The 22,838-nt window shown below is 57.8% G+C and overlaps 1 protein-coding gene across 2 annotated transcripts in view; it reads left to right on the top strand.

Annotated features, from left to right (window-relative positions):
• Positions 1 to 22,838, top strand: part of FBLN1 (fibulin 1) — a 72,086-nt gene that overhangs the window by 21,904 nt on the left and 27,344 nt on the right. Inside the window, exons 8-15 of one of the 2 annotated variants that reach the window (XM_045552795.1) lie at positions 194 to 331; positions 4,891 to 5,034; positions 5,902 to 6,030; positions 6,764 to 6,889; positions 9,464 to 9,583; positions 10,428 to 10,559; positions 12,457 to 12,580; positions 17,889 to 18,328. In XM_045552795.1, coding sequence (XP_045408751.1) covers positions 194 to 331; positions 4,891 to 5,034; positions 5,902 to 6,030; positions 6,764 to 6,889; positions 9,464 to 9,583; positions 10,428 to 10,559; positions 12,457 to 12,580; positions 17,889 to 18,243 — 1,268 coding nt within the window. In that variant the 3' untranslated portion in view covers positions 18,244 to 18,328. Of the gene's footprint in view, positions 1 to 193; positions 332 to 4,890; positions 5,035 to 5,901; positions 6,031 to 6,763; positions 6,890 to 9,463; positions 9,584 to 10,427; positions 10,560 to 12,456; positions 12,581 to 17,888; positions 18,329 to 22,838 lie in introns of those variants that run through there. The other variant, XM_045552794.1, reaches the window with a different exon arrangement.

Raw genomic sequence — 22,838 nt, 5'->3', positions numbered from 1 at the left:
GTTACGTCTTTAGCAACTGGAGCACTGTTGAGCTCTCGGAAGCCCCCTTTCGTGCATGAGCTCTCTACCGGGATGTTTCGGGTTATAGTCTGAGGAATGAGCATTAAAAAGAACTTTCTTGTGATTTTAAAGTGTTGTGAGATGCTTCTGGCAGGACTCTTGCTAACAATTTCCTTTTTTTATGATGTACCAGATATTGACGAGTGTGAGAGTGGTATTCATAACTGCCTCCCCGATTTTATCTGTCAGAATACTCTGGGATCCTTCCGCTGCAGACCCAAGCTACAGTGCAAGAGCGGCTTTATACAAGATGCTCTAGGCAACTGTATTGGTAAGACACGCTGCCGCCCGGGCTGGCGGGCTGCTCCAGGCCTCTGGCATCCGAGGGTCTGCGTAGTCTGTAGGATGGGGCTGGCAAACTGGGAAGGGCTGGATAGCGAATATTTTAGGCATTGTGGGCCTTGTGGTCTCATAGTCAGAGCAGCCACAGGCCACACGTAAACAGATGGGCGTGGCCGTGTTCCAATAAAACTTTATTTGCAAAAACAGATGGCAGGCTGTGTTTGGCCCAAGGGCTGTAAGTTTACCAACTTCAGATGAAAGAAAGAGTTTGGATTTCAGAGTCAGAGACACTGCTTTCAAACTGGTGGACTTAAGAACATTACTTCCTCCGAGCCTCAGTGTCCTCTTCTGTGAAATGGGAATAATCATAATATCTGGCCGACAGGCTGGAGTGTGAAGTAAGCACGTATGAAGTGCCTGGTCCGTGACAAGTGCTCAGTAAACAGCAATCCCCTGCCTTGGCCATGTAATCTGTTAAGACTCGTTTTTAAAAATCCTCTGCTAGTGGTTGAATTCATAGAAAGTGGCATGAATGGTGGTTACCATGGCCTTGCGGGGGGAGATCCCCTGCAGTGTTTCATGGCTGCAGAGCTTCGGTCTGGGAAGATGGAAAACGCTGGGAGTAGGGTGGTGGTGATGGCTGCACAGCACTGTGAATGTGCCGATGCCACTGGACTGCGCACTTAAACTGATGACGGTGGCAAACTTTATGTTACGAATATTTCACCCCAATAAGAAAAAATTACTAAGTTGGTATCAGAGAAAGACAAGGTGAAAGGAGAGAAAATCCCATGAGAGCCCAGGGTGGAGATGGGAGGTCCGGGCAGGAGTGCTCACGCTGGAGGAGCAGCGTCGGGGGGCTGGGGTGCCGGCCGCTGGGTTACCTGCCTCCCCCCGCAGCTTAACCACCTGGCTGGGTCACTGCCGTCAGCATCCGAGTCCAGATCTGCGCGTCCCTTTCCCTCTGCCAGGCAGAAGCTCCGGGCCCTGCCTTTAAGGTCAGAGAGATTTCTCGAGAGAAGACACCAGGCATCCCAGCCGCAGATGCACTAGGCAGAACCCCCTGCCGCCCCCCACCTCGGGTGGCTCTGTCAGCCCTGCTCCCGAGGCCGGCCTGCTGTGAGCATGGGCCTGCAAATCTCTGTCTTATTTCTGTCTCAGCTTTTTCTTAGTTGTCTCTGTATTGATCGTGTGTTTGAAATGGTTTGGATCGAAAGCTTTTCCCTGCACCCCACTTTCTTAACTACCTCGAGATATTTAAAGACAAGTGGAGCAGTCAGCCCTTAGGACAGAGGCCTTGTCTGAACCTCCCCCCCCCCCCCCCCGGCCTCTCCCCTCCCAGCTTCCCGTTCATCCCGAGGGGGAGGCTTCTGAGCTGGCGGTTGGGGGGCGTTCCAGTTGGCTGCCCGTTGGCCCCTCGCCAATCTCGGGAGGCCACCGCTCTCCCAGGCCTGCAGGGAAAGGGCCCTGCTCAGGCTTGCAGCCCGCTTAGAGGGCCCGTGGAGGGGGCCGACATCTGCTGAGGATGGAAACCCTGACTCATGGCAAAATCAGCCCCGATTTCCATAAAGAAACAGCATTTGCAAGTCTCAACGTAGCCCTGATTTTCGCCTCTGCGTGTGCAGCACCGTGTAGGGCCGAGGCACGGCAGCGGTGGAAAGGAGGGACCGGCCCTCGCTGTCCTCCCTTAGGCTGGGAAGAGCCGGCTGCCCACAGAAGCCCGGGGCTGGGGGGAGGGACGTTGGCTGAAGCCCAGCCTGGTGGCACTTGGTCCTTCTGAGCCGTCTCTCTGGGTGCTCAGTGACAGTGTCACAGCTGAGAGCGTCCCCTAGGGCTGGTGCAGGCTTTGTGTGCTCTCTGTGTTTGCAGCCAAGGTCAGGATTCAGTCTTTTAAAAAATTACCTCTTTTTATTTCGAACGTTATTTACAAATAAGCAAACACAACCTAAACATGGAAGGTAGATGCCCCTCCGCTGCCGATCTCCCGCGGGCAGGGTGTGCCACCTTCTGCGCTCTGTTCCCTGCGGCTCTTTACTTTTTATGAAGATGGGACTGGACTTCTCTGCCACTAACTTTTGTCCCCACTTGACAATGTATTTAGGAATCGTTTTATGTCAGCACCTTTATGTTATCTTTTAAAAAATGTCTGCATCAGCAGAAATAACTCTTTCTAAGGAAAAAGTGTGTCAAGATGGAGGTAGCTTCAGGGCGTCTGGGAGGAGGCTGGAGGGAAGCGCTGACCCCACCGGAGCCAGAGTCCATTTCCTGGGGCTCCCAGAACCATCCTCAGGGCCGCAGAGCCTGTCCCTCCCTCCTCCAGCCACGCAGCGGGCAGCCTGTGGCAGGGGGGCCGTGCCACGGGGCTGGCTCGAAGGATGGGTCAGGGTCTTAGAAAGCAGAGGCCCCTTTCCCTATTATACAATGGAGAAGTTTCCAGGACCTTGCAGTTGAGTCACTGAGGGCCTTGAGCCTATCATGTCATCTTCAGGTTTTCTTTGTTCTTTTTCTGCAAATCCATCCCTCCCCCAACCCCGCGTTGGTGGGAGGAGGGACTGGGCCGGAGCACGGCTTCCCACGTGCTGGGCCACCCGGGCCTGGGCACGAGCACAGGGCCTGGGCCGTGAGTGGTTCCGCTGAGTCCGGGAAGCACTGGGTGAAACAAAGGGAACAGGGACCCTTTTTTTTTCCAAGTGTTAAATATTCTTTACTTGACATAACACACAAACCACACTAGAATTCTTTCAATAAATAAAAGGCAGCATTTTAGTAGACACGGGGAATTCGCCTGGCAGAGTGAGGACCAAAAGCATAAAGCAGACGTTGCTGCCCTATCTCCAGCCCTCGCCTGTAACAGGCTAATGATGAACACAAGTTAAACCACCGGCAAGTCTCGCTTGGTTCCAAGACAGTGAAGGGACTTCCCTGGTATTTAAATATATTCACATAACCAGTGATGCAAATCTCGTTATAAAACCAATTTCAGCAGGTTCTGAGATGGCAATCTACCGTCTTTGTGAAAAGTTGAACATTACTAATTAAATCCAGTCATGTCTTTAGAAGGGGAAAACAGTGATAGCATTTACTGAATTGCAGTTACTATCAAAATTCAAAAAACCGAGTTAACCACAAGCCAGTCTTAGTTAAATCTGGATTGTCCAAGAAAAATACTCAAGCATTAGCTTTTCAGGGCCATCACGTGTCCGTGGCAGCTACTCAGCTCTGCTGTCACAGCCTGAAAGCAGCAGTGCGTGGACAGAATGGAATAGAGTGGGCCTGGCTTCGTGCTAATAAAACTTTATTTGGCCTGAGGGCTGTAGTTTGCTGACCACTGATTTTAAGGGACCTCCAACTGGCTGAGAGGCAGGAGACCCGGGTTCTAGACCTGGGCCCTGGTTGGCCCCCTAAATCCCTCATTGAGGCCAGAGAGTTACTTAATCTCCCTGGGCCTTGACGATAATAACAATATTGCCTTGCCCAAAGGCCCTCAGACGTCCGGAGGATGTGCCTAACTTGCAGGCTAGCTACGGTGGCCGAGGGCGATGATGGACATAAAGGCTTTTGCACACTGTAAAGTGCTGCGTGGTCAGGGTGAAGGCCGACCCCAGGGGAGAGGAGGAGTCAGGGCTGATTCCATTGATGTCAGAGGAGGGTGGGCTTGGCCGGCAGGAGGAAGGTAGGTACAGCTGCCCCTTCTTCTGACTTAGGCTCAGGGGCCTCCCCCGTCGCTTCCTTCCCTTTGTCCCCCCGGCCCCTGGATGCTAACAAGTGTCTGAACAAGGTCATCTTCAAAAACTTAGGTCCTTTTCAAAGACTACCTCTAGTAGTAAGTGCACTCTGTGTGTTTTTAACTCTGAATTTGAGCAGAAGGAGTGGACTGATGTGTAGGCCAGTCCTCCTGGGTCATTCACTGGGTCACACTTGCTCATGGTGTGTTCATCGGAGTCCCCCCCGTTGGAGGCATGTCCAATCAAAGAAGGGGACTAATGTGCAGTGACCTGAGGGTGCTGTGGCCCGAGTCAGCATGGCCCCATGGAGCCCATATGGGGTGTTGGCAGGAAGGCCTGGCTGCCGGGCAGCCGTCGGGGGCCTGAGTGGCCCATCCAGGAGCAGTGGGTGTGTTAGGGCCTGAGTGTCGTGTGGCCTGGCCCGTCACCAGGTGCCTAGAGCCTGGCCGGCGGCCAGAGTGCTGCTGCAGGGTGGACTGTCACCTGTCTCCCGCGGTGTGCAGGGAAGGGGCTCGGTCTACCTGTGAGGAGCAGGTGGATGCAGGAAGCCCGCGGGCAGGTGCAGAGCGGGCGCGGCAGCACATGGCGGTGTCGGAGCCTTGGGGCAGGAAGAGGGCCGGGAGGTGGTATGAGAGGCGAGGTGTGGCGATGCAGTTCGGGCGCCAGTTGGGACCTGCTGTGTGGTCCAAGGTGAAGGGCTCATAGCACCTGCATTCGTGGTCTTGCAAAGCGGAGAGAAGCGGGGCTTCCTTGGAGATCTGGTCGTTGGGTTCTGGAGTGGCCCCCACGTTTAACCACGTCGTCTCTGTCTTTCCCCATGTAGACATCAATGAGTGTTTAAGTATCAGTGCTCCGTGCCCTGTGGGGCAGACATGCATCAACACGGAGGGCTCCTACACGTGCCAGAAGAACGTGCCCACCTGTGGCCGTGGCTACCATCTTAACGAGGAGGGAACTCGCTGTGTTGGTTGGTATTAAAAAAGAAAACATCCTTTATCTGCTTGGGGTATATAAAAAGATGAAAAAAAAGAGAAAACAATTTTTCTGTCTGCTTCTAGCACATGCCCTCCCTTCTCTGGAAGGGGAGCGTTGGTCCATAAAGCAAAGCCATTTCTGCCGGTCCATCCATCCGGTTGCCAAGGCACAGGCCAGGCACAGGCCTTTATGGACTCGCCTGGACTATTGCAGTAGAACACCAGCCCGTCCGCTGCATCAGCCTTGCCTCCTTCAGTCTGTCCACTTCGTCCTGAGCCCAAAGCTCTCCCACCCCTCCCTCTTCCCAGCTCTGCAGCAGCTCCCCATTGGTGACAAAGGACAGATGTCCCTACTTACAGTTCAGTCCTAAGCTAGCCAAACTTCAGGAACCTTATGATCCAAATGAAATAGATCTTGCTACTCCCCAAACGCTGCCCTTTCTTCTTTGTGGTTTTTTCACTCTTGTGTCACTCCCGTTGTGCACCTGCCCCTACCTTCCTCCGTATCCAGGGCACGCAGCCTGCCCAGATCCCTGCCAGGGAAGGGGCTTCATGTGACTCCCAGGGCACTTTCCCAGTGTCTCCTAGGTCACTGGGCATTTCCTGCCTTAATGAGGCCCATTGCTGGCCAGCCAGAGCGGGTCTCCCTGAGGGTAGGGGCTACCTGTGGCTGGGCTGTCTCCGGGCATGGGGCCTGGCACGCAGTAGGTGCCCTGTGAAGTCATGTTGAAGGACGGGAGTGCGGCCTTGTCAGTGTACATTCTCCAAGGAGGGCTCCTTTCTCCTTCCTTTCTGATCATCTTGGGGGGAAACCACACTAAAGGTTTTTCAACATGTCTCTCTCTCTCTCTCCTTGCAAGATGTGGATGAGTGTTCGCCACCCTCAGAGCCCTGTGGGACGGGGCATCACTGTGTGAACTCCCCTGGCAGTTTCCGCTGCGAGTGCAAGGCTGGCTACTATTTTGACGGCATCAGCAGGATGTGTGTGGGTATGTGGGTGTCCCTGCAGGCCTCGGGGGCCCCCGGCCAGGTGGCACCAGAGAGTACACAGTATGTGGCACTGGGAGTGCCCATGGCCCAGTCCTCATCTCAGAGAATCCTGAGTGCAGGCAGACCCGAGAGAGGACCCCGAGTTAGGAGACCCTGTTCTAGTTCCGGCTCTGCCACTGCCCAGGGGCGGCCACTGGCAGGGCCCTCCCCACCTGTGGAACAGGTGTTCTGCTTGACCCAAGACCTCCAAGTGTTGATGAGACAGGTCTACAAATGCCAGAGTGTTAGTGATTACCCCGAGATTCACGGCCAACCTACAGGGCCACCGGGGCCAGAGATGTGTCCTTGGCCCAGGGCAGTGAGGGCCAGTTCACCCACCAGGGGTGAGGTCAGACGCTGCCGGCCAACACCTGCCCTTACCAAGCCGAGGTGCTCGGGGGAGTCTGGCGGCTGCAGCTGTAGCCCCTACCTCTGTCAGATCCCGGTGGGCCCTCCCTGTGGGCACTGGGACAGAGGACTGGCGGGAGGGCACGTGTCCAGATGAGCCACTGTGGAAGGAGCACGAGGCTCGCCCAGTGGACAGACGGGTCTACCCGGGTGGTCCCAGCTGTCCTCTGACTTGCCCTGTGCTTAGGACGGTCACTTTGCCTCTGTCGTCTGAGACATGAGGCGGAGGGAGGAGGCAGGAGGGTGAGTGGACATTGCTCTGAGCCACCTGGCCCTCGGTTTCAGATGTCAACGAGTGCCAGCGCTACCCCGGGCGCCTGTGTGGCCACAAGTGCGAGAACATGCCAGGCTCCTACCTCTGCAGCTGCTCCGTGGGGTTCCGGCTCGCGGTGGACGGCCGGTCGTGTGAAGGTGAGGGCCCGTCCCTGCACTTCCCCAGCCGCCTCCTTCCGGGGGCCGCCCACGCCCTGCAGCCCTGTTTGGGGCTGGTTTGCGTTCATTTCCCAGCGTGTTAGCAGGGAAGTGCGGGTAAAAACTCGCTTGTTAGGGAGGACGGCCCACCTCCCCCGTTTCCCCTGCAAACACCCGTCCTTGGCCACATGGGGACTGACAGCTGCTGCGGAGGCCGTGGGGGGCGTGGCCACGAGCATGGGATTTGGGGGTGTGAGACCCATTGATGATATGACTGTGGGGATGACTGGCCTCACCCTGCCTCTGTGTCCTCACGGGGGAAATGGGCTGATGCGTCAAAGAGAAACAAGCGCTGGACGCTTGTGTGAAGGCCGTGTAAGAGATTTCATTCCAGCCACTGCAGCAGGGGGACAGACGTCAGGGGACATTGATCTCAAGTCCCCCAGAGCAAAAGGAGGGAGGGTTTGTGACCGCTGGAGCTCGAGAAAGGAAGTGTCGGAGGCTGTGGCCACCGTGATTCGGCCGCCTGTCCCTGCTCCCCAGCCCTCACTGAACTTAGCCCTACCCTCCCACGGAGACAGGCTCAGGGCCCCCTAGCCTTCCCGAGGGTGACGTTCCAAAGGAGTGGCTCCCTGGCCCTTGAGAAAGACACCCCCGGGTTGTGGAGGGAGTGCCGAGGACAAAGGGACAGAGAAGGATTCAGATTTGCAAGTTGTTCTAAAGTAGAGGCTTCTAGGAAAAGGGAGGTCAGGCCTCTGGTCAGGTCTGGGCCGGAACTGAGAGTAAATCTTTTGGCAGCATTGAGCTCCCTCAGGCAGGCGGTTTAAGGGGGCCCTGTCTCAGGGATGTGGTCTTGGGCCGGTGGAAGCCGTGCTGAAGTTGGGGCAGGGCTCTGGTGTGGGGGGGTGGGCAGTGATTCATGCAATTCTCAGATAACACCACTGGCCGCCTGGCTGATGGGACAAAAAGGTCACATGAACAGGGACAAAAGGGTCACACGAGCAGCACGTGCAGCCCAGGGCTGGTGCTTGCAGGTGTCCCATCTTGGATGGGGACTGGGTTCTGAGAACAGAAGTAGAGAGCTTTGGCAGCCCCTCGCCTTGCCCACCACGCTCTGCCTGGCGCAGTGCGCTGGCCCAGAGGCGGCTCCTGGAGCCAGACCCAAGACAAGGCAGGTCTTACAATTCTGGGTTGAGAAGGAGCCCTCGCCGAGGAGATGGTCACAAGGGTCGGTGTGCCAGCGTGTGCTGCGTGCACGTGGTTCCCACACTGGAGGCTGGGTGGGGCTCTGGGCCCTCGGCCCTCGGCTTCCCTGATCTCGGGCCTGTATTCGGAGCTCCCTTCTGCCATTTGTGTGGCCTTAAGAAGTAACTCAGCACCTGTGGGCCTTGGTGTCCTCATCAGTAACATGGGGACAGTAGGCCCAACCCCGTGTGGGCTGTGGGGATGAGATGAGATATGAAGCGTGTGCAGAGCTTGTCACGGGGCTGGGTGTCCGATGAAAAGCTGGTGACACAGACACGGCTGGAATTGTTGTTAGTAGTAGTACTGTTAGCCTTCCTGGCTTGTGCCTTCCCCGTCACTCCTCGTTAGTGGGCAGTGTTGTGGACACACAGTGTTGTGGACACACAGTGTTGTGGACACACAGCCGGGGCCTGGCCGGCCTTGCCTGTGACTCCACTAACTGTCTCTTAAGCGCGTGCCCGGGTGTGTAGCGAGGACTCGGTGCCTGCACCGGGGAGCGTCCCTAGGCTGCGGTGAGAAGCCACGCTGGGCAGAGATGAGCAGGTAGAGGCCAGGCCAGGTGTGGGGGCCACAGAGCTAGAACCTGGGGTGGAAGGCTCATGGACGCTCCCTCCTGCCCTGCTAAAAGCTCTAAATAAACGTGTGAGGGGACTTTTAGGCCAGGGGTTTGCAAGCTTTCTCTCTAAAAGTAAATATTTTAGGCTTTGCCAGCCACAGTCTCTGTTGTAACCTTTCAACTCCGCTGTGGTAGCACAAAAGCAGCCAGAGAACCACATTAAAGGGTGAGCGCGGCTGCGTGCCAATAAAACTTTATTTACAAAACCAAGTAGCAGGCCAGATTTTGCTGACCCCTGTGCTGGGCAAAGGAAGCAGCTGGGGCTGGTCCGGAGTTGCTGAGAGCCCAGGAGCTCAGCACTGGCGTATGGGGAGTGTGGGCGTGCGGGCCGGGCCACCGCGGGCCTCCTCGTGCCATCATCTGCGTAGGGCGCCGTCGCGGAGCTGAGTGGGAGCACAGGACCAGGTTTCCTCTGAGAACTGGAACGGGCTGGGATTGGAAGGCCGAGGCCCGAGGCTGTTACGGTCGCCCTGGGGGGATGGTGCGGCGTGAAGCAGGCGGGGGCCGGGCTGGCGAGAGAACAGACTCCCAAGCCGTGGGGTGTCCTCCTCGGCCCCACACCCCGGGACCTCCGCCTCTCCGTGTGTGGGGACTGCAGGGAGGTGGAGGGGTGTTCTCTTCGCCGTCCCTGCTGCTGTGGGCACGAGGGCTGCTGTGCGGCAGGGGCGTGTGGGGTGGCTCTGAGTGGGGACCTCCTGGCCTCTCTCTTTCAGACATCAATGAGTGCAACAGCAGCCCCTGCAGCCAGGAGTGCGCCAACGTCTACGGCTCCTACCAGTGCTACTGCCGGCGAGGCTACCAGCTCAGCGACGTGGATGGGGTCACCTGCGAAGGTGAGGGTGCCCTTGCTCAATGAGGGGGTGGCCCCTGGCCTGGCTCTCACGGGGCAGCCTCGGGCTCTGCACTTCAGAGCCTACAGGGCAGAGCCGGCGGGGGTCTCTCCCCTGGTGAACCTTCCCTTACGCCCTCGGAGGCCAGTGGGTGCTTTGCTGTTTTCCCTCCAACTGAGATTTATTTGAATACACTTTACCCTCCTTGAGAGTGAGGCTAGGAAGGGAGCAAACCTCTTCCCGATCGTTCTTTAATAAACATACCACGATGGTGATCGCTACAAGCACTGGGACCTTGGGCCACACCTCTTGGGGCTTGGTGGCTGCCCGTGGCTGAGAGGTGAGGAGGGGGCTTGGGGACCACCCCATCCCTGACTCACAACTCTGCTTCCTCCTCTGTGACGCGAGGCTTAACCCCAGCCTCACCATGTTGTTGGAGGAGTGACCCAGATGACGGCTCAAAAGCACGTCTTAACAGTGCCTGCCACATAGTAGGTGCTTTAAAGGGCAACTGTTATTATGATTGTTACTATTTTCACGTAGGGTGTGTCTTTTATTAGTGCATTGCCCTGTATGTCCCCCCCACACAAACACACATGCATACTGCACACCATGGACTTGCTGTGTGAGCCTAGCCTAGGCCCGTCTCCCCTCTGGGCCTCAGTTTCCCCTTCTGATATGATGGTCTCGGAGGCTGCCCCCAGCCCCTGCACTCTGAGGCCCCTTGTGTCCAGCTGGCCACATGATGCTGCCCTCCCAGCCCCCAGCCCTGCCCCTGGGGGGACATAGGCCGGCCAGCGGCCGTGTGCCGGGGCTCGGCACGCTGAGGTGGGCTTTGCCGTTGCAGACATCGACGAGTGTGCTCTGCCCACGGGGGGCCACATCTGCTCCTACCGCTGCATCAACATCCCTGGCAGCTTCCAGTGCAGCTGCCCCTCGTCTGGCTACAGGCTGGCCCCCAACGGGCGCAACTGCCAAGGTGAGCAGGTGGAGTCCCCCCAAGGTCCTTAGGCTGTGCGTGGGGCTCCGCAGTGTCGAGGGGCTGAGGCCAGGCTGGGGGAGGTGCTTCCCTGACCCAGGGCCGCACCACAGATGAGATAACGTGTGTTTGGGGAAAAGAGGCCTCATCCTCCAGGGTGTGTCTCGGGGGTCCACGCACAGCCCAGTCTGCCACACCCAGGCCCCAGCGCACCTGTCCTTGGGTTTGCTGAGCCCCATGAAGGCTTTGTCGGGCAGGAACCCCTGAGCCCTCCCACCACACCTTCCGCAGCCGGAGCAGGGGCTGACAGCCTTTAGGAGGATCACACCCCCCCCCGCCCCCGCCCCGGGAGGAAACAGGAAGTCAGTGCCTGGAGACCCGTGTCCCCAGCAGAGTGCTGCTTGTTCATCTTTGATCTGGTCATTTGACAAACTCTTGCTGTGGGCCGTGCCCCTGAGCACATGGCTGGGCCTTTGTCCCAAGGTGCTTGCCACTGTCCAGGCAAGGAGATGGGTGTGGTCTGGCTGGGGATGGCACGTGGACACTCATGGCTGCAGGGTCAGCTCCAGTGTGGGCTGTGTGATGGGGCCAGTGGCATCTACACTGCGCTCAGCCTCCATTTCTAAGAACACTCTGGGCGTCACCGTGCGTCCTGTGACCATCCACGTGACCACTGAAAGGGGTGCTAGGTAGGTGTCTGTGAGCGAGTGACCCTCAGTGCACCCGCTGGCCCCAGGAGCCGAATTGCAGGGGCATCTGTCCGGCCCCTTCCTCGTGAGCCCACACAGGGCTGTCCATATGGAGGTTCCGGGGTCCCCTGGGTTCTGCCGCCAGAGTTTCTGGTCATGAAGAAGGTGCCCTTGGCCAAAGGCAGGCAGGAGCTGTGGTGTTTCCTGGGAGGGACCCACTCAGCTTGTGCGTGGAGCTCTGGATCGAAGTCCCTTTGTTTTCGAGTTTCTGACGGAGCAAATGACTTTCCTTCTCCTGGCCAGGCTCCCTTGCCACAGCTTGGGGTCCTGCCCAGACACGGCAAAAACACATTCCTGAGCTGTGGCCTATGAGATTGGGGAGTGTTGTTTTCGCCACCGACGATCAGGCATTTGGCACCTCTTAATGGTGCCTCCCAGGCTTGGTGACGTCCCCTGAGCCCCACCATTTGGCTGCCCCGGAGCATCTGCGGGAAAGGAGGTGGCTGCGCATCTCTGAGGCCTTCATTAAGGTGGCCCCGGCCCCAGAGCAGGAGTCCTGGGCGTGACTCTGATCCAGCCTGGACAGCCTGTGACCCCAGGATACAGGGCAGGACATACAATCCCTTCAAGCCTGGTTTTCTCGTGACATGGAGCTAGTAGCTTTTGCCCCCTCCTTCCTAGGATGTTACGAGTCACCTGTGAGGGAAGGGCCACGAGCCGTGGGAGCCGTGGAGAGGGGCTGGGTGGTTAGTGCGGGACTCTGGCGCCAGCCTGCCTGGGTTTGCAGCTCTGCTCTGCCACTTACAAAATGAGTGACCTTGGCCAGGTCCCTTAAGCTCTGAGTTCCTCCCTAAACAAAATGAGGATCGTAACAGTATTCGCCTCATTGACTCCTGGGAGGATTGAGTGAGTTGTCCCTGCTAAGCGCTCCCGGGGCCCCTCGTACAGTGTTTGCTCTTATAATTGCTACACTCATTTAAAGAGTTGCGAATAATACGTTAATACTCTATGAATGTAAATTTATATTTATCCTATAAATAAAAGAGCTGGCATAGGGTGCTGCTCCAAAGACCAGCCAGTGGAGGGCAAGGATGGCCTGATCCCTGCCCCCACCAGGTTAGTGGGGCCCCGGGCGCCTCTGTCTGCAGACGGGGACGATGGCTCCTGTGGCCTTGGCCTTCACTGTGCTGCTTTCGGGTCCTTTGCAGATATCGATGAGTGTGTGACCGGCATCCACAACTGCTCCATCAACGAGACCTGCTTCAACATCCAGGGCGGCTTCCGCTGCCTGGCCTTCGAGTGCCCCGAGAACTACCGCCGCTCTGCAGACACGTAAGTCGCTCAGGCCCTGCCGTTGTCTGTCTGTGTTGGCCTTCCTGGTGGCTCCAGGCCTGGGTGGGTAGTTGACAAGCTGTGACCTCAGTGACCTCTCATGGGGGACTTGGGCACTCAAGGATCGTCATCAGTGAAACTGGTCTCTGAAAACCAACCGAGTGAGTGAAATGAGTCTGGGGTCTGCGGCCATGCTCACAGGCCAGGCAGAGACCACAGGCCTCTTGTTTCCTCTGTGGAACCCTGGGCAAGCTCTCTGGGCCTCAGTTTCCTCCCGGGTAACATGCAGATGTCAGAAAATGCTGCCATTCAGATGAGCAGGTGGCAGCGTCTCTGTGTCAGCTGAAAGCCAGGGAGCCAGTGTGCCGTGCCGGGGCGCTGTCAGGCGACCTGCAGAAAGCCAGATTCCGTCTGGCCGGTGACTGTGGGACCAGCACCAGAGGCTCCACACGCTGACTGGGGGACGTGTGGTCCCGTGCCGTGGGAAGCTTGCGCTCTCTCAAGCCCCTGGGTGTTTGGGTGTCCAGGAAGCACCTTCCTCCGGGAGTCGTGAGGACCCCCGGCCACGGTTCTTACCTCACACCACCACCCTCCTCCCTCATTTTATCCAGTGAGTCTCATTTCGTACCACTGACGGCGGTTTCAGTAAAAAGGCCGTGCTGGGGACCCCTCTCCCAGTGTAGACGGGGGGGCCTCCCCGCGGCGTTGGAACTGCTGAAGCAGCAACCCGCTGGGCCGCCCGTGTCTCCCAGGCCTCAGCCCCCTGGCCTGGAGCCTGTCTTGGGCTCTGGCCGGCTGGCGCCCCCGCCTGAGGGTCAGCGTCTTCCTCAGATGGTGCGGTGGGCTCTGGTGTCCACTGCTCAGCCCGAGGGTGGCTGGCCCGGCTTGCGGCTGAGGCTCGGCCTGCAGCCCTGGCCTCCCCGGCAGCGCTCCGCGTTCCCGGCTGGGACTGCTCGTTCGCCGGCCCGGCTGCCTCCCTCATCTGTTTCCCAGCGTATTTTTTGTCTCTTGAAAACCCAAAACCTTGTTTCCTTCCTGTGCTTGGGTTAGGAAAAGGCCACTGCAGAACTGGGTTTGCAAGTCCACAGCGCCCCAGAGGGCTTGCGAGTTACGCAGTGGCCTGGCAGGCAGTGGTAGCGCCTCTCGGAGCCACTGAGAAGGTTCCATGTCCTTGCTTTGAAGCTGTGTAGCCGTTTGTCATTGTAAGTTCACTCACTCCCGGGCCTTTGTTGGCATCTGGGTTTGAGGATTCCAGAAGGCTGGCTGTGGTTGTGACCTCGATTTCTAACTGGCACACACCCATGAAACCAAAAGAAGAGGCCGCCCCCACGGGGGTCTTGATGCCTCGAAGCCCGAGGGTGGGTGGGTTGGCCTTGCGCGGTGAGGTCCTGGCTGAAATGGCAGCCTCTGCCACCCCTCAGTGCTGGAGAAAATCGTTTCCTGCTGGACCTACTATGTGCAGGCAGCTGGGTAGACAGTGAGCCCACAAAGGCCACCGAGCCCCGTGCCGGCCACCAGGAGTGTGTGCAGGCGGCAGGGGCTGGAGCAGGGGCGGGGTGCTGGGTGGGAGAGGCCCACCTGGCTAGGGGTGGCGGTGGGCCGCAGGGAGGGAGTGTGGACATGGGGGCAGTGAATGCCTGTTCAGCACAAAACCATGCCCTGCCCCCCACTCAGTGAGGCGTTGACACCCCGGGTGCCTGGTTTGCCCCGTGGCACGGGTTCGTCCGCTCCCCAGGGCTGATGAAGAAGGAACTTAGTCTCCGTGAGTTCACCACGAGGCCTCTGGTTACTGTTTTCTCATTTGCTGGCCGCTGTTGAGGGCGTGCGGACCAGCCAGGAGCCCAGTGTTAGGTGTGGGAAGTGGGACCGGGACTGCAGTGCCCAGGTGAGGGGCCACAGGGGGTTTTATCCTGGTTGCTCCGACCTGGTCAGGGGAGCTGTAGCATGAGCTGCGGTGACAAGTCGCTGACAAAGAGGAGCTGTTCCTTTGCCAGCACGGGGTAAACCGACACGGGTGGGACACGGGCCAGAGGTCCGGGTGAAGGGGCCACCCCCTTGCAGCACTGCTCACCCTGTAAGCTGGAGTTTTCTATTTTGTGTCCCCTTTTCTTCCTCTTCAAAAATCCAAGCTTCTTAAGGAATTTATTATCTGACTTTCGGAAAGCAACTTCTAAAACCTGAAAGAGCCATATTTAGCAGGGATCTAGTGGCCAGCGCTTCTGTGGTTAACACCCGGCGAGAGCAGCCCGTTCTGGGAGTCTTGACAGGCAGGATTTAGGAGTCTGTGCTTCCGTGCCGTCCTGTCTCTCTCTGGGCCGCAGCCTCTGCATCGTACGGCTTCCGTCTGGGCAGCATCCACAGCGGCCAAGGGCGGTAACTAGAGCATGACCCAGCAGGCTGGGCCGCAAACCGCAAGACCCGGCCTTGTGGACAGCACCGGGCTGTTGCCGTCCTGCCCACATGATTCCCTCCTTCCCACAGGAGGAAGTGTTCAGAGCTGTCCCGCAGCCTTTGATGGGACCAGGAACATCCTCTTTATCCCCTCAGTGGGGCCGGCCCCTGATGGGTTGTGGTCTTGAAAGCCAGAGCCAAGCTGGGTGGCCTTGGTTGCCACTCCATGGGGAGGGGGCACAGGGAACACTTCCGGCCCAAGGGTATGACAAAGGGCCCCCCTGCCTCGGCCAGTTCCTGGGCTTGTCTCCAGAGTGATGAGCATGTGAAGGTCTGGAGTGGCAGTGGACGGCCACAGCCTGGGGTGGCCGGAGAGCTGTGCCTCCCAGGAGCAGGGAGAGGCCTTAGGGCCTTTTTCTCAGGTGTGTTACGGCTTTGGACAATTTCATAGACTTGGGGTGTTACGGTCAAACATGTTGAACCGGGACACTGGGGCACGTTGTTCTCTAATGCACGCCGTGACCCGGGATGCGTGGTATGGTGAGGTGACACGTCTGTGGAAAGCAGAGCCTGGGGTCCTGGGAGCCAGGCAGGGGCCAGGGCGAGGTCCCCTGTGCTCTGCTGTGTGGTAGGCTCAGTGATGACAGCTCGCGCCCAAGCTAGGCACACCTGCTAACCAAGATCTTAGTGCCGTTTGCAGTCTGACAGGCAGTTTGCCAGATCCAGTGTTTATGATTTGCAGGTAGGAGGTTTGGGTAGGGCAGGACGGGAGGGTTGGAGTTAGGACTGACCAGGAGGATCAAGGACATGTTTATCTGCGCAGCGATCATCTGCTAAGCATGTAGTAGGTGCTGAGCCCCGTGCAGAGCCCAGAATGTAAAAGCTGAAGAGCTTCCCCTGGGAAACGGGTGGTCTGGAAGGGGCCGGCCAGAAACTCCCAGCGTGAGGAAGGCCTGGCGAGGGAGGAGCTCGCCGGCGTAGGAAGGTCGCGGGAGCCATCCCAGAACGTCACGCACAAACATCACGCACACTGCACGTTCCCTGCCTTCCACGCCTGCACCTGGCAAACCAGAACCCCCATCCTTGGTCAGTGCAGGCCACGCGCCCGACTCCGGAAGCTCCGTCCGCCAGGGAGACTCTAGCGCCACCTGCTGACCAGGCCATCCAGGCCGTTCCTGAAGCGGGTGTGTGTGTGTGTGTGTGTTGACTTTGAAGTGAGACAGGCCGACTTTGAACCCCAAACCTGCCACTGACTATGGACTGTGGGGTCGCGGACAGTCCGTGTCCTGGCTGAGCTTCTGCCTTGCTGTGAGAGTGGGGTGTGCAGTGGCAGACAGTGCAGTGAGCCAGGGAAGGGAACCCCGAGGCCCACAGTGTGCTGCCGCGTGCCCCGGAGCAGCACAGTTCAGGGACCCCAGCCTCCTCCCCAGTTCTCCGTAGCCTCCTTGGCTCCCTGGAGGCCTCTCTGGGAGGGAGCACTCAGACCAGGAGGAGCACTCAGATCCAGGGGAGTACTTAGACCAGGAGGAACACTCAGACCAGGAGGAGCACTCCCATTGGGCCTGGACCTGGGTGTCCCTGGGGGTGGGCTGCCCTCATCAGCACCTGTGCCCACCTGCCTGCCCGCCTCTGTCTCTGGGCCCCTCCCATGCAGGACTGCCCTGGTCAGTGTTCCTGACCCTCGCAGGCCTTTGGCGCTGTGGGGCGCGTCCCCAGGGCTGTCCTCCTAGAGCTCAGTGATAAACAGCCAAGTAAACAAAAAGCTTCCTGTCAATCCCGATAAATAGCCTAGAGGGAAAAGAGACCCGTGCACGATAAATGCCAAGTATAAAATAAGACTAAGTAACCCAACCAGACATGGCAACCCAGAAGGCCCCGGGGGAGAGGTGGTGGCATGGCCGGACCAGGATGCTCCTGCCGGGGAATCCAAGCATAGTCAAGATGGCGGGGCTCCCTGGGACGCGCTGGCCCGGTCCCACAGGGCTCCTCAGCTGGGCCCTGTGCCTAAGGCAGCCGCCTTCAGAGTGCGATGGACCTGGAGTTCAGGACGTGGAAGACGTTAGTCCCTATCCCCATCCTGTCACAGGAAGTTAGGAACTATCCTCATCTCTACCACATGAAGTTAGGACATCTCCACCTCAGGAACTTAGGACCTGTCCCCTGTCTCCATCAGTGGAAGTTAGGACCTGCCCCATCTCCATTGCCAGCCCTGAGCCGGCCCCTGTGAGACGGGGAACTGGGCCTGGAGCACAAAGCTTAGTGACGGGGACCAGTAAGCAGACCTCACTGCCTGAGCACAGATCTGGTTTCCTCCCTCCCTCTGTGACCTTGGGAAGTGAGAAGGCCACTCTCTCTGAGCCTCAGCTTCCTTCTCTGAAAATGGCACTCAAGCCACCGTCCCAGTGCAGTTGTGACCACACTAGAGAATGCATGACGAGGACTAGCCTAGTGCTCGGGGAACAGCAGCTGCCTTGATTGCTAGTGATGGAGACGGGCACTCCAGGGTGGTCTCCGAGACCCGCCCACGAGCCTGTGTAGCCCCGGCCACTGTCTGGGCAAGGGGCCAGGAGCCTGGACGACACCCAGAGGGCAGGGTGCGCCTGCCGAGTGCTCCCGGGCGGGGCTCTGCCAGTGAGAAGGGGACCCCCCCACTCCGGGCACAGCCACTGGGCACAGCCATTGGCCCAGCCGCCCAGCGCCCCAGTGGGTGTTGGAGGAGGCTAGAGCCTGAGTCGGCGCTCGGAGGTCCACGGCACCTCCCCCAGGTGAGTGAGGGGTGCTCTCGGCGTGGGCCGAATCGGCGAGGGGCGGCGGGAGGCCCCACCCCGCGAGCCCTGCTTCCCCTCGCTCTGCCGTTTCTCTGCTTGCTGGGTCGGCCCTAACCCTCTTCTTGTCTCTCTGCCCACTTTTCTTGCAGCCGCTGTGAGCGCTTGCCTTGCCATGAGAATCGGGAGTGCTCCAAGCTGCCTCTGAGAATAACCTACTACCACCTCTCTTTCCCCACCAACATCCAAGTGCCCGCGGTGGTGTTCCGCATGGGCCCCTCCAGTGCCGTCCCCGGGGACAGCATGCAGCTGGCCATCACCGACGGCAATGAGGAGGGCTTTTTCACCACCCGGAAGGTGAGCCACCACAGCGGGGTGGTGGCCCTCACCAAGCCTGTCCCCGAGCCCAGGGACTTGCTCCTGACCGTCAAGATGGACCTTTACCGCCACGGCACCGTCAGCTCCTTTGTGGCCAAGCTTTTCATCTTTGTGTCTGCAGAGCTCTGAGCGCGCGCTTGCGGCCGGGGGGCCCCTCCTGTTGCTTTCCTAGCCTCCCTCCGGACGGTAATAAAGTCTCCGCAAGCCAGCCCCAGCGTGCCGAGTGCTGCCGTGTTATTTGGTGCGGTTGGGAGTCTCTGCTGCTTCTCGGGGCGGGTGGGCCAAGCACCTGCCACTGCCTCGTGCCCCGGGGCTGACTGAGGAGTGTCTCTATGAGGGGGTGCGCCGGGGTCCCATATATACTGCCTGGGAGGCCAGGCTTGTCGTGTCACTTCAGATGTGTTATCTCTTCTCCATTTTGGGTTACAAATATGGAAACTGAGGCCCAGAGAGAAGGGGAAGGGCTTGGCCAAGGTTACACAGACTGTCATGGCCCCGCCAGACCAAGAAACCAGGTCTTCTGGCCCCCGCGTGGCTCCTTGCCGTGTGACTTGGAGCTGAGCGTTTGACTGAGTTAAAACAGCTCTGCCCTGAGATGCAAACCGAGGCTGTTTGTCTTGGTGAGAAGCCCAAAGCTGTGGTGGAGAAACACCGAGCTCAGTCGCGCCGTCTCGGATGCAGCTCTTGCCCGAATGAGGCTCGTTGCCTGCACTGAGCACCCAGCCCTGTGCAGGCGGCAATGGCCTGCACGGCACCTGTGGGGCTCACGGGATCCTCTGCAGGCGTTACCGCCAGTCCTGCCAGGCAGGCGTGGTGTCATCTTCTTGGAGACACAGAGAGTACGAGTGAGTTGCCCAAGGTCACACAGCTGGCGTCCAAGCCCTGGTTTACTGATCCTTCAGTTTTGCAACAGTATCCCACCGTGGGCCTTACCCGCCTCCCTCTCCCCCACCTCGATTCCAGCTAAGCCACTGTCCCCTCTCCCCTCTGCTGGTCTCCCAGCATCCATTCAGCTCTCCCCGGGGCTGCTCAGCAGCTGGGGTGATTTTTTAGCCTCTGTAAACCCTTCCTGGCTTCCTTCGCACTTACCCTGAGGCCTCCAGATCCTCAACGTGCCTTTTGAGGCCGTAGATAATTCAGTCCTTGCGTGCAGTCTCTAGCCTGACTTTGAACTGTTCTCCTGTTGCTCACTTCCCGCCAGCCACACTGCCAAGCTCTTTGCTGCCTCAGGCCCTTTGCATGTGCTTTGCACCCTTGGCCTGAATGTTGCTTAACCTTCAGCTTCTGTGTGCCTCCCTAAGAGAGGCCTTGCCCGACGCCTGGCCTGCCTTCTCTGCCAGTCTTTCTCAACCCTTCCTCGTGGTGCTGACAGCAGGCTGCGATTCCCACTGACCTGTGTTGTGCATTTGTCTTCCCCATCTTCCAGAAGGCTCCGTGAAGGCAGGGGCCAGGTGGTGTTCACAGCTGCTGGCAAGGTGCCTAGCACACAGTAGGTGCTCTGTCCACGTCTGTGGAGGGAGTAGATGATTTTCTGCCAACCCTGGCTTGTGTCTCCAGCATGTCTGTGGCTGTGACTTACGGCACTGTTTCCAAGCAGGAACCCAAAGGGGGAAGGCAGAACCACAGTGGCATCAACTAAAGAATTTTGCAGGGTCCTGAGGTCCTTCCTGCCCTTCCGTGTAAGCGGGGTGGGGGATGCCTCACCTTGCTGCCCAGTGGGGAAGACAGACATACAAGTAATGCCACACCTTGTGCAGAGGCAGCCATTACTGTGCCCCGGGAGCATGAGCCCGTCCCGCCAGCTGGCTGCAAGCCTCCCACTCTGTCTCCCAGACCTCTCTGGTCATGTCTAGTCTGAACCAGCGTCCACTCTCCATCTTCCAGTGCATTCTCCAAGGTGCAGCCAGAGGGCTCTCTGGTCCTGACTGGTCTAATCCTCCTTAGAACCTTCCATGGTTCTAGCTCCCTTGGAATGGCATTCAAGGCCCTGCCTGATCTGGCCTCCGCCGACTCTTTCAGCTGCGACTGTCCCCACTCCAGCTCACCCCCTTGCTCCTGTTCTGACCTCAGAGGTGGCTTGCCCTTCCCTGGATGTGCCTTCTTGTGGCTTTAGCATGTGCCATGTTGTCCTCCTGCAAACTGCCATTCTCCTTAGGTGAAGCCTGCCTTAGTCCGAGCTCCCCTGGCACCCAGGCATCCTGTGTCAGAGCATTTACCCCATTGTCTTGTGGCTGTTACTTGTTTATCGTCCTCTCTGGACTGGGGGCTCTTTGAAGGCAGGATTGTGTCTAGTTAGTTTCTGCCTCCTCCGTACCCTTGGAATGCTTGGCCTGAAGAAGGAGCTCAGTAAAGATCTGAATAAACATATGGATGGGTGGGTGGACGGATGGATGGATGGATGGATGGACGGATCGTTGGATGGATGGGTGGGTGGACGGATGGATGGATGGGTGGACGGACGGATGGATGGGTGGGTGGATGGGTGGATGGATGGATGGACGGATGGTTGGATGGATGGGTGGGTGGACGGATGGATGGATGGGTGGACAGACAGATGGATGGGTGGATGGACGGATGGATGGATGGGTGGGTGGATGGATGGATGGACGGATGGTTGGATGGGTGGACAGATGGATGGATGGTTGGATGGATGAGTAGCATTTTCAAGATTTAGTTTAAATATCATCATCTCCGTGACTCCAGCAAGGCACAGCAGGGATTCAGTTGTTCTGTTCAATCATTCATTCATCATGGTCCAGATGACTCCCATCAGGAAGAGCTCTTCTACTTTCGTGTCCGTGGAAGTGTTAAGAGGTGGGGACAGACCTCTTCAGGGCCTTAGAGGTCCCCCCAGTAGCCTTCCACGGCTTGGCAGAGTCCCCTCTCCAGCTGTCCCACCGAGTGGCTCTCCAGCTCTGCTTGGACTCCCCCTCGCCTGTGGAACTCCCGACCTCCCAAGGTGGCCGGTTCCACTGCGGGATCCCACTGAGGTTTCAGTGTGTGCCTGAGTGCACGGGTGGGGTGACAGCTGAATGGCCTGAGAGCTCACCTCTGCCCCGCGGCTCCTCGGGGCTCTATTCGTGTCCTAGATCATTCTGCTGAGAGATCATCTGGTGCCCAAAAACCAAAACAGGAGCAGAGTTTGAATCTCCTCCTTGCCACTTACCAGTTCCAGGAATCTGGATAAGTCACCTGCCTTTCAGAGCCCCAAGGCCCACGTCAGGTGTGATTTTGAAGATTATGAAATAACACAGTGGGCAGTGTCTGGAATTCAGCAGGCAGTAAATGTCAGTGTTGGCTTCTCCATTCATTGGAAGGTCACTGAGTGGTCATGTGGTTCTTGATTTAATGGGGAATGAGGGTGCAGAGAGTTTGGACATATCCAAGGTCACTGATGTCGAGCTGACATCACTTCTGATTCCTACACCTGTGCTTTTCTGGCTGAGTCACTGTAGTAAGTCAAGTTCCCAAGGAGAAAATACAATACTAATGGTATTCAGTATAATGATAACAATAGCAATTGTGACCACTAACGCATGCGGTGCTTGCTGAGAGCCAGACACTTCCAGGCACTTAACTCATTTGCTCTGCACAGAAGCCTTGTGAGGCAAGTACTGTGTGTCCCCGTCTCGCAGCGAGGATGTGGAGGCACAGAGAGGTTGAGGAACTTGCCCAAAGTCCCACAGCTGGCAGGCATTTTGCTCATTCCAATGGCCGGGGTGTGCAAAGGGCCCGGGGCAGGGATGGAGGGCGGGGCCAGAGCAGTCTAGCCCTTGTGAACTTTTGCAACGGAGCCACCACGGCTTCCCTCGAGGTCAAGGCCTCACACTGGGGAGAAACTGCTGGAAATGGAATAGAAAATTGAGGAGGAAAGAGACAGTAGAGACTGGGAACAGGAGGTCCAGGAAAACTCGGAGGAATATCGGAAAGTAGCTGCCAAAAGAGACAGACTAGTGAGCTCAATGAAGTCAGGAAAACTGTCGTGAACTGTACTCTGTCTCACGTTTCAGGAAAACTGATTTCCCAGAAAGATGATCACCCAAAAAGCATCAAGGTCAGGTTCATTTATCAGTTTCTGTAAGAGAATGCCGCAGACTGCGCGGCTTAACCAACAGAAATGTACCGTCTCGCACTTCTGGAGGCCCGAAGTCGCAAATGAATGTGTCAGCCAGGCGGTGCTTCCCCTGAAACCTAGAGGGGGATCTCTCTTCCCAGCACCTTTTCCTGGCGCTGGTGGTTTGTGGGCAGCACGTGGTGTTCCTGGGCTTGCAGCTAAGTCACTCCGACCTCCACCCCGGTCACCACGTGGCGTTCTTCCTGTGTGTCTTTGTCTTCATGTAGCCGCCGCCTTGCAGGGACCCCAGCTGTGTTGGATTAGGGCCCCTGCCTCCAGTGTGAACTCCTTGACTGACTGTATCTACAGTCAAGCCCCCTACGTCCAACTAAGGTTATATCCTGAGGTCCTGGGGGCTAAGAACTGTGACATGTCTTTTTCGGAGGGACACCATTCAGCCCAGTGCACCCACACAGTGATACGCACTGAATGGTGCCCTCCAAAATGCAGATGTTGAAGTCCTAGCCCTCAATACCTCTGACCGTGACTGTATTTAGAGATAGGACCCATAAAAAGGTAATTAAGGTAAAAATGAGATCATACGCGTGGGCCCTGATCCAGCACGACTGGAGTCCTCATAAGAACAGGACATGAGGACACAGACGTGCAT

This window comes from Lemur catta, chromosome 6, assembly GCF_020740605.2.
Source record: "Lemur catta isolate mLemCat1 chromosome 6, mLemCat1.pri, whole genome shotgun sequence".
Taxonomy (NCBI): Eukaryota; Metazoa; Chordata; class Mammalia; order Primates; family Lemuridae; genus Lemur; species Lemur catta.
Note: the sequence above shows the minus strand (reverse complement) of the source record. Positions and strands in the feature narration are given on the sequence as shown.